This window comes from Pelecanus crispus, chromosome 3, assembly GCF_030463565.1.
Source record: "Pelecanus crispus isolate bPelCri1 chromosome 3, bPelCri1.pri, whole genome shotgun sequence".
Taxonomy (NCBI): Eukaryota; Metazoa; Chordata; class Aves; order Pelecaniformes; family Pelecanidae; genus Pelecanus; species Pelecanus crispus.
In genome coordinates, this window is record NC_134645.1 from 45,757,590 (window position 1) to 45,772,044 (window position 14,455).

General features: G+C 36.7%; 1 protein-coding gene across 1 annotated transcript in view; it reads left to right on the plus strand.

Annotated features, from left to right (window-relative positions):
• BTBD9 (BTB domain containing 9) overlaps positions 1–14,455 on the plus strand; it is a 145,491-nt gene that overhangs the window by 112,713 nt on the left and 18,323 nt on the right. Inside the window, exon 10 of the mRNA XM_075707239.1 lies at positions 6,138–6,245. Coding sequence (XP_075563354.1) covers positions 6,138–6,245 — 108 coding nt within the window. The remainder of the gene's footprint in view (positions 1–6,137; positions 6,246–14,455) is intronic.

Here is a 14,455-nt window from a genome sequence, read left to right on the forward strand (position 1 = left end):
TAGTCTGTATGAGCTACAGGATTTTGCTTTTGATCTTGTTGAATTTAATGAGATTCTTTTTTGCCCAATGCCCTTCATCTTCCCAGAGGCTGGCAATCAGTCCTCCTGAATGGCAGCCATACTCTCGAGTGTATGGATTGCACCCCACAGTTTGCTGTCATCTGCAAGCTTGATGAGGGCTCATCCATCTCCTTGTCCAGGTCGCTGATAAAGATATTAAAACAGGATAGGTCCCAGAGTAGACTCTGGAGGAACTCCTCTTGCATCCAGTCTCCAGGTGGATGATGAACTGTTAACCACTACCTGTTGAACAAAACAATCTAGCTGATTTATACCCATGTGATATTCTACCCATCTAAACTGTAACATCCCAACTTGGATACAAGGATGCTATGGTAGACCATGTTTGGTTTAGTCTAGTCTACCCTTAATTGGTTTAGTGTGGACTTGGTAATGTTAGGTTAATGGTTGGACTGGATGATCTTAAAGGTCTTTTCCAACCTAAACGATTCTATGATTCTATGTTGAAACCTTGTTAATATCAAATACTTCGTCAGGTATTTGTATATAAATTTGAAGCTCTTGACTTGCACACCAAAATTTACTCAGAAATTCTGAAACAGATGTAATGATAGTCTGTGCTCAATAGTATTTACTAATAGAAAAGACCTGGAAAACATGGGGGTTGGACTAGATGACCTTAAAGGTCCCTTCCAACCGAAACTATACTGTGATTCTATGATTTTATTTCAAAATAATTGTAACTAAATATTATCTTTTAGATTATAGAAATTAAAACTTTTTTTTTAAGAAGTTTATTCTTTTATTAAGACTCCTACTTGGAACAGCTTACAAGATACTTGGAACAGTTAACAGAGAAAATGTTACTTTAGGTAGTTTTTCCATTGTTGCCTGTCTGGACAGAAAATAGCTTTGCTATTTTTCCTCTCTGAAAAGGCCCTTATCAATGACAGAAAAACCTATTACATTTAACTAGGAACAGAAAGACAGCAATTGGTATGTTTAACATAGTAAACATAATTTAACTTTTAAATGGCTAACACTTTAATATTGAAAAGGCTGCCATATCACAATAGCTCTCTGTCTCTCTGCATTTATCTGGAATAGAAATGTAATACCGTTATGCTACAATTTTTGGCTGGTAACTTTATAGAGGTTTTTTTTTTTTTTTTCCTATGAATTTCCAAAAAATAAAGAAAAGAACACAAGCAAATAAGATAGAACAGGTTTTTTTATAGTGTATGTGGTGGAGGGAGACGGAATTCTTCTGTACCATAGTGGTTTTTGTGTTAAAATAAATAGAAATATTTTGCATCTTTGTAAAAGTAGATTAACCACTTATCCTGGTTTAATCTATTTGAAGACTTCATTACTAGTATGAATACGTGATAGCCAACTGTTTTGCTTTTCATATTCAGAGTAATTCTTAAATTAACAAACGATATCAATTAGCTTTAATGTGTTTTCTGTTTGCTTATACCATCATCACATACAGCTCTTATGCTTTCTAATTTTTCATGGCACTTCTGCTTATGAAGTTTTTCTTTCTTTGCTGCTCATTTTCTGTGCTTGCTTGACTTGAGAGTGAAATTGTAACTCGGAATAAATGATGATATATGCACATAGCAAATATGCCAGAATTTTGTCTCCTTTGTAGGATCCTGAAGAAAGATTGGTTTCCTGCAAGATAACTACTGAAATATAAATATCCACAGAAAATGAAAGGGGATTATAGACAACCAGAGGCAAAAATGCAAAGACAATTTTATTAAAAAAACTTCCCATATGGTTTTGGGTTTTCTTTCTTTTTCACCATCTTTCAACAGGTGTCGCTACCTCACGTTTTAATTTCTGTCTTTTGGGTTTCTGTAAGTATGCAAGTAGTTTATGAACACAGTACTGTCAAATATTTATACTGTATGTGGTAACTACTGATTTATAGTGTTCATGAAGCAGGTATCATCCTGTCAGGTGCATGACTATTATTGTTTGGTATTCTGCTAACACCTTGAGTATATGTAGTTATACAGCAGTCTGAACTAAACAGGGACAATCTTTTTTTCAGAAATCTAGGAATAAAAAGCAAGCAGAGACAGCACAAAATGCTTGTATAAATACAGAATAATCAATCATAGGGAAACACATGACATTTAGGGAAATACTGTTAAAAAAAGTACTGCAGCGTCTTTTGATGTAACAGGTAGCCAATATAATCAGTTTCCCACACCTGTAATATGAATTTTATTTATATTTTAAAATCTTTTTTTTTATAAAATGAGGCATTTTCAACATGTGATGTAAATAACAGTACCATATTAAATGATTAACAGGCTTAGACTTCAGATACCCAAAGAAGTGGCATATGAGAAATAAGTTTAAATCTCACGATGGTGCAGGGAGTGAGCTGGATAAAGCTTCGTTCCACTTTTCCTTCTTGATTCTGAAGGCAAGATTTACTAACAAGAGCTAATTTAGCTTTTTATTCTAATATGGAAAGTCCTAGGAACATGGGCAATTTTGCTATAAAGAAATGCATTTCCAGTGAGTATAGTTCTGACTTTTTAAGTGGAATATTCTTCTTCCTGTCATTTAATATCCATCTTAGCAAAACATGGCTTCTCTACAAAAGTTTAGCCTGGTAGTTTGCCTGGAATGTGTTTCAAAGATTACTGTACCTGACATAAAAAGTGGCCCTTGTGCCCAGTGTGCACAATGGTGAATATTCATGTAATCACCTTATCTGGAAAGGCATTTCATGCAGAATAAGTTCCAAATAGGTTCTGTCATCAGTCTCCTTCCCCAATCTCTCCTAAAAAAGCTGCTGCAGGGAGGTGAAGAAAGAACTTTTTATTTTCTTTCACAAGTCCCACAGAAACAAAAATCTACATTTGGCATTCATGCTAAGTCACTTTGGGAAAGATTCTGCCAACTTGAATTCACTCATTATTTGGTTTGTAATAGTTCTAAGCCCTATGCTTTTTTAAACCTATTTAACTTGGGCTAGGTTGTTTTGGGAAAGAGCAATTATACACATTCTTAAAAGGAACACATATGTCCTGTTAGCCTTTTGCTCTAAAGCCGAGCCAGTTGTGTTTTAATTACAGTATTGTTAGCTGAAATTACAGTCACTAGTGTGCTTCTGATATTGAAACTCTTGATCATAGCTGTGAAAACACGGATCAAGGAAACAACACTGAGCCCCCATGATGAAAAGGATCCTATTGAAAAGCATAATTAGCTACATTTTAATAGCCTTAAAAAGAAAACTCATTTATGTATGTTTTTGCTTTTCCCTCTTTTTATCATTTAAAAGACTTGGTTTAAATATAGATACTAAATCAGTTCAGGATCTGTTGATTATTAGCAGTTACCAAATCCAGGATTTTAATCAATTTTTTTTTAATTATTTTTTTAACAGAAAATGTGCTTCATTCAGTCTCTTCAGTATTTGGAGACTTTCAAGCTATAGAAAAGCAGAATGGGGAGGATCTGATGAAGCAGGGGGAGAGGGGTTGGAGTTGGGTGGTTTTGTTTGGGGGTGTGGGGTTTTTTGTTTGTTTTTTTAAGTCTTTCATGATGCCACAGGCAACTGTATTTATTTTTTACTGTCAGCTCTGAATTTTTTAATTTGGAAATAGACAGTATTAATATGTACTAAAAGGCTTCTGTTAAGAGTGTTTTCTTTTAGCTTCCTAAAGCTATTTTTGATAGCTTATTATTTTTTATAATATTAATGAGCTGGGTTCAGTTGAGAGCATTTAGGGAGTTTAGTTTAAATCTGCTTGTCCAGTAGACCCAATTCCACTTTGAATGCTGGGATTCCAAAACCTAAAAAAAAAAGAGCTAAAGTAGATTATTTCGAAAAGAAGGTAATGGCACTGTTTTTGAGGGCAAAGGTACAGACATACGTGTCCTTAATAACCAAATCCTGAAGGTGTTCCAGCTTCTGCTTGGGACAGCCTCTCTCCATAAGAGGAAGGATTCTGTGTTCAGCAACTGGCTGGGTGATTTTCCCCCTCTAGCAGTACTGATTTTCTAAATGTGAAAAGTGAGCAGTAATTTTTGCAGTTGTATTCCTCCCAGCAGAGGTAGCAGCTGAAAGCAAGAAAGACTTTCTCAACTGGAAGAAAGGAATTTATAATATAAAACTTGGGCACCCTTCTGAAAGGCAATTAGAGACAGCTTGAAACTCTGTTCCTGGGAAAGTCTGTAGCGTGACACAAATTCCATTTCTTTTTATGTATGTCTCGGCTATTTTCATTGACAATCAATGGATCCTTATCTTTTGTACTTTGAAAAATGTGGATTTCTGGAAGTTCTTCTTCACAGCTGGAGAAAGAAACCAGGTTAGCTGTATTACCTGGCTTTCACATGCTCTGTTTGTGTAGTTACTCTCATTTAGGTCATCAGTGCAGTTATAGCTATTTTGGATCACTAGCTGTGCTTTGGTTATTTGACTACAGCAGGTTCATTTGCTTCTGTAACAGAGAGTCAGATTTAAGCAGTAATCCTAGTAAGTTGTTAGCTGACTTTGACAAGAACCTGAGGATCAAGAGATGGCAGCAGTTGGTAACAGCCAACATATTGCTGTAGAGTATTTATTTTCCATTGGTGTATTGAGTATGGGTTCAGAGAGTAAGAGTTTTAACAAAAGGGAAATAAGCAGAGTATCATTTTCAATGACAGACATAATATGGATTGTTCAGTTAGAATATTGCAATTCAAAACCTTGGGTAGGTTGACAAGAGAGCATTATTTCAGAGAATGGTAAATGCAGCATGCTGGTTTTGCCTCTGGACAACTCTAACTCAAATAGAAAGGATTTTTGAAATTTTGGTTTTGATATCATATTTGCCATTGTGTTTATATGAACACAGTAAGAGCAGCAGTTAGTTTTTTCTAAACTGTACCATGGTAATGAGTGGAATGACACCAGCCAAGGGATTTATATAAAATGTAGGCAAAACACATCTATTAATCAAAATATGGACAACATTCAACTGCCTCTAACTTTTTCTGCCAGTCCATTGCCCCTTTAAGTTGTATAAATACCCTCCTGTCATTTGTTGATGCTTCGTTAGAAAAAAAGGATGCTCCATATTGTTTCGCAAACGTGCTGGATAGAATTTTTCATGGTTTTTGCTAAAGAAGGCATTCTATGCTGGATATTTTTCTTAAGTACACATATCTCAATCTCATCCACTGAGGGGGAGAGGAGACTAAGGGCAAGGTTCTTGGTTTTGCTTTAATTCATATCCTTAGAAATGAAATTGAATTGAGGAATGATGTTGAGGTTTCAAATATCTCTTACAACAGGGAAATAATCCCCGTATAAAGCAAAGGAGTAAAGAGGATACAACATTGGCCAGATGTGTTTTTTGAGAATGATATATTTAAGTTAAATCACATCCCTGATGCTTTAGATCTTCCTCTCTGTGAGACAAATATGGAAATTGAAGGCTGTTCAATACGTCATTTAGTGCCCTCCCTGAATAGCTGCATGTTCGTTAGAATGAGTATGGAATGAGTCCTTGAGACCTCTATTTTTCTTTTTTCTACTATCTTTTTAGCAATTTGGTCAATAATTCAATGCCTTTTTCCTTATATTACGATGAACCAGGACTGGGAATTCCCATTTTCCTACTTCCCTTTTTTTTAATATTTCTGATATATTTACCAAAAGAAAAGAAAATACAGTTAAAAAGACAGTGTAGTTGTCTTAGTCACCAGAATCTGTTTTCTTTCCCCTCTTAAACTGACCTTTCCAAACAGATCTTTGGTTCAGGTTTAAAGCAGGCAATGTCACATGCCAAATAAACTAGTTCATTTATTGACTTTCAAATAAATTAAAAGTAATTGGATGAATGTACTAGATTAATGTTAGTAAGATGGTTATTATAAGCATTTAAGTCTATTACTGACCTTAGGATAATAAGAATAGAGACACTCAAGTTTGAGATGACAGAAACAGTAAAGATCTTGTTGAGTGTTAGAGGCACATTCCAAAAGAAATGGCTAAATTTATAAAGGATTAGGAGGGGAAGTAAAGGACTGGAAAACTTAAGCAGCTTGGTTTAATGTTTATTTTACTTACCACTCAACTTCTTCATACTTAGGTTGCTACTTTGGGATTGTGATGATCGGAGCTATAGCTACTACATTGAGGTTTCAACGAATCAGCAGCAGTGGACTATGGTGGCTGATCGCACAAAGATTTCCTGCAAGTGAGTTTAATTTTTTCCACTTATTTGCACAAAGTCAGAACTGGAAAACTGGAGGGGTTTATGCTTTTGTTCATTACTTACATAGGTGATTTTTTGACTGTGAAAAGAATGATTTCTGACTCTTGACCCTTGTAAATACAATTTTAGGAGGTAACAACTTCTAGTGTGGCTGAATATCTAGACTTTCAAATCAGATCAAGTTCTGAAGATCCACATGAGTACTGGATCTTCAAACAATCAAAACAAATTGTTACCGTACCTTTGGTTTTACTATCACTGGAAGTTAAACGATGTTTCTCCGGAGTTCACGTGTTTATGGTGACCCTGGTATCAAAGCACCCCTCCTTGAGAAAGATGGTAGGAGAGGAAAAGAGCACATGCTTGGTAAAGGGTTTTCTTAATCAAATACATTTCTCCCTTATCAAAGCAAATGAATGCATTGTATGATATTTGAAGAGGGTGGGGAGAGTAGGGTAGGGACCAAACCATAACAGAGCAACCAGTTACCTAAGCTTGACTTTGTCGCTGTTCAAAAGCAGGGTACCTGACTTATATGCACTGACCACTCTGCTTTTGAACAGGACCCTTCCATAAAAAACATACTTAGAAAGAGATTAAAAAGAGACAAAAACTGTTTCATTTTCATTTGTATACTAAAATCAAGAGAAATTGGACATGAATACTCTCCACATGTATACTCTCCATTGGCTTTTTTGTAATTATTGGGTCTGCTGATAAAACCCAGACTTCTAGTATGGAAGAGTAATTCAGTGTTGATAACCTTCTTAAACCATTTGATAGTTCTAATTCCAAGTAAAGAATGACCCAGATACTTGTCATGGGACTGAAAAGGTAGGCTGCAAATTTATACGTTACATATCCTAAAGCCAGGTATGCTCAGCATTCAGTGAATGTTGATAGGGTGTGATCTCCTGGCTGATCCCCAGGGAAGCTCAGTCTTATAAAAGTCTTATTTCTCTCCTTTTCCCCCAGTCAGGTTTCCGTAAGATATGCTTGCTTTCCCAGGATGAAAGTGAAGTCATCAGCTCATATGGGGACAGCCCCCAGCCATCCTGTATTTGTGCCAACCAAAACAAAATGGATTTTGCAAATTCAGAGATGTATCTCAGTTTGTCACATTGGGCAAGAAGGTTATTCAGTCCTTTCTAGCAACACTGATGATACATGTTTTCTACAGTTTTTATTTCATCTCTTAACAAATAGTGCAATTCAAACATGCATTACAATGTGGTCTAGACATGTTGGTGAAGGAGAACCTGACGCGTCCTTTCACTGTCTTTTAAGGGCATGGTATTGATGAGCAGAGAACCTGGGTTCTGCCTGCAGGTCTGGAAAAAGAGTAAAGGAGATTTAATCGTTCTCAAAGGCATCTCAGTGTAATAGATAAAATTAATCTTTTTGTCTGTCTCCAGCAGTGGGAGAACTAAAAGGCTGAAACCAGAAAAGAGAGAGAGAGAGAGGAAGAGTCAGAGTCAGAATCTTTTTGCACTTTTTCCTTGTACGTTTTGATACTATAGTCTGTAACAGTCAAAAGGAGTCCTTGCTTAAGATTGCACAATGCAGGTGGAATTGCTAGTTGACTGCCCAGTTCAAGTATCTACTCACCATGTTCAAACCACACTTTTGTTTTTTAAAGTCTTACCTTGGACAAGTATAGTTGCATCCCTGAAATAAAGGTAGCTGCTTCCTCATGGTATACTTCAAGATCTTTGATTCAAAATGTAGGTGGTCTGGAAGTTCTCAAAGCCGTGGCTGCAGGAGCTCTTTTCATGTGGATTAAAGAATTGTATGTTGCCTAACTTCTTGCTCTGACAGATGTGTATCCAGCTAGCAAAATGCCAGTCTTTAATTTTAAGTCTGCAGACTTACAGTGTCCTAGCGCTGTCTGCAACTCTCAGTTCTAAACACATACAAAGAGCTGGTCCTAAAACTTAAAATTACAAAAGCTTAGTGGACTTGTCAGAAATGCAGGCTTGTGAATCCTGCTGATTATGTCAATTTATTACGAATGAGTCACTTTACACAGTTTGATTTAGTAGCAGTTTAGAATTTACTTGTAGCAAATCACAGAATTTGACTGTGATATTTTAATAGCACTCAATCATCAATGATTAACAAAGTGATTAGAGGAAATTGATCAAAACAGTGACTTAGTTACAGATTCGAAGCTGGCAAGGTTCACTCTATTACTACATGGAAGTGCATAAAGGAAAATTAAATTACACTGAATTGGAATGATTCACAGAGGGATCGTGTATGCAGGGGATAAGGAGGACCCTCCGTTGAGTCACGAGGTTCAGAATAGACCCCCTCGATTCTAAACTCCTTCTCAGAGTGGAGTCTAGGTGTGGCTAGGCCCACTCTTAGTCTCAGACTTGGTCAACGGTTTATAGAAATAAGGATAATGCAGCAGTAGAAGACTCACTTCAAAATTAAATCGTACATCTACAGACTACTTAAACTGATTCACACATGCATACACACAAACATGGATACATATATAAAAATGGTATGCCTGTTAAAAATTCCCCTCGAGTTCAGTGAAATACGTCTAGTGTCTTGGCATTTCTCAACGGGCGAGGGTTGAGCCTTGAGGAGTGAAGGGTTTCAGCCCAAGCTCCACTGTCAGTCTTCGGCAAGGATTTCTGGTTGCAGCAATTTCAGGGTTTGCTGGCTCTGAGAGGCATCTTGCTCAAAGACAGATGCTGGTGCAGCCCACAGCAGTCCAGGAGAGCTCAAAGGGCCTCACTTAGGACTGCTGTTTATAGGATTGTGAGATGATTGACTTTAATCACCAGTAAATTTCCATTCAAGCTACAATTTGGGTCGGTAGTTGCTGGAATCCCAGTAACAATGATACCCCTCTGTTTTAAGGCTGTCAGGGGTAGCTGTTTGTTCTTGCTCCCCTTGTTAGCCATAATACGAAGATTTTGATAAGGACAGGGCCGCTCTCTGCTTCAGCCATGTAGGAGTTTCTGGTACAATTAAGGGGCGCTTAACTGACTAACTCGCTACACAAAAGCAGCGGCCTGGAATTCCTGAGATCGTAAAGCCGTTGAAGAGAAAGAGGAATGGGGGCGGGGGGGTGTGGGATGCACCACCACAGGACTCCAGAACAAATTCAATTTAACAAGGGCTAGAAAATTGTAAAGAAAAAGGATCAACTTGAAAAATCTTACTTCTCTGAAAGTTTTCTTTCCTCTGCACTTACCTCAGTTACAGATTATATAGTATTTAAATATAAGTTGAAAGGTTTGTGGCCCCCCACATACCCCCCTCAATTTTCAGGTGATTTCTTTGCATTTGACAACATTTTTTCATATTCTGTTTAAACCTCTTGCCCTTTATGATCAGCAAATTGGACTTTTTTTTTTTATAGATGCCCTGCCACGAAAAGAAAGCCCTTTAAATATGTTTAATTTTCTTTTCAAGTAAGATTTGCAGAAATGCAGAAGTGACTTCAGCTCAAAAATTACTTTGATTGTAATGGCAGGTTGATAACTCCAAATACTATATAAATAAGTATATGTATAATATAGAAAATAAATATATATTATTATACATATGTTTGTATATTTATAAATTATATATTCATCTGTTCATATATATTAAACATATAAAACAAATACAACAAATACTATATAAATGCCAAATGCTATAAATGTTAGGACTGTTTTGTAGAGAGTATCATCGCTGCATACAGTCAGAGCTGGACCACTTTCGTTTTACTGAGAAATACTTAAATGTGGTGCTGTGACCATAAAAAGCCATATTCTTAGTGCTCAAACATAGTTGAATGTAGAATGGAAGAGATATCAGTGACTCATGCTCTGAATGAAGGCCCTCACTTAAAAATTTTTGGGCAAGGTTTCAATATGGTGAAGGAGACATCTTAATGAAAAAAGAGAAAATTGAACCAGTCACTGATAGGAATGTGAAGAACCGACTTTTTGGTTTAATTTCTGTAAATTTAAAAAAAAAGGGGGGGGGGGGCAGCATCTTGAACCAAATTGAAAACATAGATTTTTTTTTTTTTTTCCCCCCGAGAAAAACAAACAAGTTATTTTTACTTCATGTAATTTTAACAACAAAAATAAACACAGGAGATGAAGAGTTGGTTTTTAACCAAAATTAGCAGACGCTGTAGTAAGGTGGAGGTGGTGCAGTTTATCTGGTTTACCATCATAGTGTAATGGTAAGGGTACTCCTGCTGGATGCAAGAGATTTTTTTTTTTTTTCCCCTGTCTCTGTCCTTCCCCTTACCATGAATACCGTGGTATTTTATGTAAACACCACAGCTCCAACAGAGAAATCTGCCTCTAAATGCGTTTTAGTCAAGTGATTCAGACACTCTCCAAGGAAAAGCAAGAATCAAACTTGTGCACTGTGCCTCGGTTTGACTCATCAACAGGTTTAGGCAGACAGTTAAAGATTCCTGTGTTCAGCAATTTGTCTTAACCAGGTTACAGCATAACGAGGTGGAAGCAACAGTACCCTCATCAATTCGTTCTCTATATGTTTATGAATGCCGCACCCCTCTCTCATCTGCAAGAAACAAAACTAATCTTTTGCTAACGTGGTCAAAGTTTGCAACTACTTTTTTGTCTCAGCTAAATCCTAATTTTTTTGATTAATACTTGGATGTCCCAGCCCAAAAAGGACTAATCCTACATTAGTATAAAAATTGTCATCACTTAGGCTTATGTGTCTTTAAAGAAAATGAGAAGTAGGTATGTCTTTGCCTGGGACTATGATTGGCTGTTTGACTACAAGTACCTCTCGGAGCAACAGTCAAGAAAGAATGATTATACATGTATTTGTGTGAGGCTGAAATATGAATTCTTACCAAAAAGTATACTCCAAATTTTATCTATTTCTCTTTTAAATTTTGGAGATGTGAGTGCAGTCTAGGTGGTTGATAAGGTCTTGAAATCCCAGGTTTACCCTTTCTGGCATTAGTTCTGTGTTTAATATACTGCAGTAGACTCCAGAAAAATAACTCGCTTGCTTTTTGTGTAGGATATGCTGCAGTAGCAAATGGAAGTGGATGGAGTTAAAACTCAGGAGAATTTCACAGGGGCCCACATTTGAAGAGACAGAATACTTGCAATGAGAAGATTTACTTTGCTAGTAATGTTTCCTATCCACTTTCCTGTCTTCGAAGACATGTGGATAAGAGTTGTTTCCTTTGCTGTTTGCCGCCTGGCTTTCTGTCTACCCAGTCTTTCAGTGGAGTTACAGTTCTTTGTGAAAGCCATTAGCGTGCTGTCTCGCAAGTGTCCTGTGAGGTCTCCAAATCATTTTGCTGAATCTCTGGCACAAGGGGTAGGATGAACCATAAAGGTAGCAAACACAGACCTCAACAGACACCTTTGATGATCAGTATGTGGCAAACAAAATGATGAGAAGGAAAATTAAATTATGTTTAAATAGCATATATTGGTTTTGGCAGTCTACTGAAGCATGAACTTCCCCTTTAAACTATAGGTATGCTGCTTTGGGTTGATTTAATGGTATTTTTAATGTAGTATTTTGTGTAAATTAATAATTCAATGCTCAAAGCCAGGAACTGACAGGCTACTCCTAACCTCCTCTTCTCCCAGTTTTTAAAGGCTGAAGACAAACTGGATGTCTGTTACCTTCACATGGGAAGCTTGCTTACCTTCCCTAAGTGAGAGCCAATTAATGCATACTAGTTGTGTAATTGTCAATTTTCAAATGCTCTATGGAGGCTTTTTTTTTTCTTTTCCACAATAAGCTGTTTTTCTCTGCACAGTATGACAGAAATGAAAAACAGTCATGTTCCGTTCTATTTTTTCAAACATTTATGGTAAGTGTGCTTGAACGCGTTACTGTCGAACAATAGAAACCTGTACTTGTTAGAAGAATTTGCTGACAAAGAGTCTGAAAGTCAAATGAAAAACAGAAGATACTAAAGGCCAATAGAGTCAGACCTCAGAGTTAATGACACTTTTGATAAAATAAGCCCTGTAAAGACAAATATGAAACAGGCTATCATGATGGTTATCAACTTGATATCGTTCTTTAAAGTTCTCTTGTGTATTATTGTGAAATGGATCTAATCCATTGGCAGCAGACATATCATTCAATTCCCCAGTAGGAAAAAAGGGTCTAATACTCTGATAGAATTTGGGAGACAATAAGTATTGTTTATTGATGGGCAGTTCTAAGGCAGTTGGTATCAACTGTCTATATGGCTGGTTTGGGACAGTTTTATGATTTTCTTGTGGAGGGCATGACTTCAGTTTCAGAAGGTTTATAACATATTGCATTGTATCTCCCTCCCTGCCCCCCCACTGGGCTCATTCATTGTCAGAGTATATTGCTGTTATGATAAATGTTTAAAACTTCCAAATTTAATTTCATGTTTCCATTGCTTATTATCTTTTTATTATATAATAGCTAGTTCAAATCCTAAATTCTCAGCTCAGTCCCCTCAATTTCTTTTTCCGTAGCTTATATGAGTCTAATTAGTACTTTCACATGAAAAGCGCTTTGGGATATGGATGCGAGATTCACTAACAAAATATATTAACTGTCTTCTGATTGATTTTTCAAGAATAATTTTCAACTTTGAGGTTTACTGCTCCTGTCCAATGTTTCATATTTCTATCCTGTGATGTACCAAGTGCATTTCCAGTTTCCAGGCACTGCTGTATTTCCTTTGATAATAAATCACAGGTAAAGAACACCTAGAGAGAACTAGGTCATGCACTTAACAGTTCTAAACCACTTTTCAGATGTACAGAAGAGTGTTTTCCATGTTGTCTGAGGACTTGCAGAGAAAATACTTCTGCTTTACACAAAGTTAGTGGCAAACTCAATTTTGGATTTTGTTTTCTAGGTATACTTTTGTGAAACCAGGCTAATCTCTATCATGATGTGATTATTTCTTTTGCTATAGAGATAATACTTGAAGTGTGTGAATACTTTTCCTTGTTACTGCACATGGCATGTTACGTACTCGTATATGTAGTTCCTTATACTTAGCCATGAACATAGCAGCTTTTTCCTCCTGTCCTCTATTTCCTCCACTTCGCTCTATGATCCCATCTCTAGAATTCCCTCGCATCCATTTTCATCCATCATTCTTCTCCTTAACCACTTTCATAGGACTGTTTTCTCTCATAATAAAATATCTTGAACATTTCTCAGCCCTCTTGCCTTTCCAACTGCCCGTATGCTCACATCACTTTTTCTGTTGTTTCCCATCAGTATTCCATGCCTCTGTTGTCCTGTCATACCTAGAATGACAAAAATAACATTTATCCTAACTTTTGTATAATCCTTAATTCTGTCCCATGCCTGAGCTCCCACACGGCAGGGTGGAATAGGATAAAAGGAACTGCTCTTGTACCTGTGATGTCAAACACAGTATTTTGACCACACTCTATCCTATTTTACATGAAGTTAATTTCACAGCAGAACTGTTCTTGTACCTCTTCGGTCAAACTGAGTGTATTTCAACTATGGTTCATCCTATTTTACATGAAGCAAATTTCACAGCACCTTTGTGAAACCCAAATGCCTCCTCCAGAGTTGCCGAACTCAGTGCAGCCACTTTCATAAAATACGAAGATGAAATATATTCAAGCAAGATGCCTGGGAAATTGCTACATTGTTAAGCTCAATTTCAAGTCTCACTTCACAAAAATAAACTGAGGGTTCTCATTAATGTGTTCATTATGCCACTAGTAATGCATACTGGAGCAAGTCAGACAGATATAAAGGGTCATTTTGTGTAATTATTGAGCTTAAAAGCCCTGAACGATAGAGGCATTGAAGTACATATTTTTCCTTGTGTTTATATGCTCACATTTTGAAAGATTCTAGTAAGGCAAAAGAAGAAGGAGGCTCCAGCTTCACAGACCTGCCCTATAAAGCACGAAGAATTAAGATTTCACAGAGAGAAACCAGAGTTGTATTCCATTTCAGAGCGTTAGCCTCTCAGAAGTGTGGAAACTGCGTCTAATGTTTCATCTGCTAGCTTTTATTTTAGCTGAGTCTAGTTTGATTGAAGAAAGATCTAGCTGCTTTTAAGTTACGTTTCTTAATGGTGATTCAGGACCACAAGAAGGTTTTCAAATTGTTAATTTGTCTTGTCTTTTTTCCACTTCTACCTTCAGTTCTTTGTGGTTGCTTTTCAGCCACAAATATGCATGGATCTT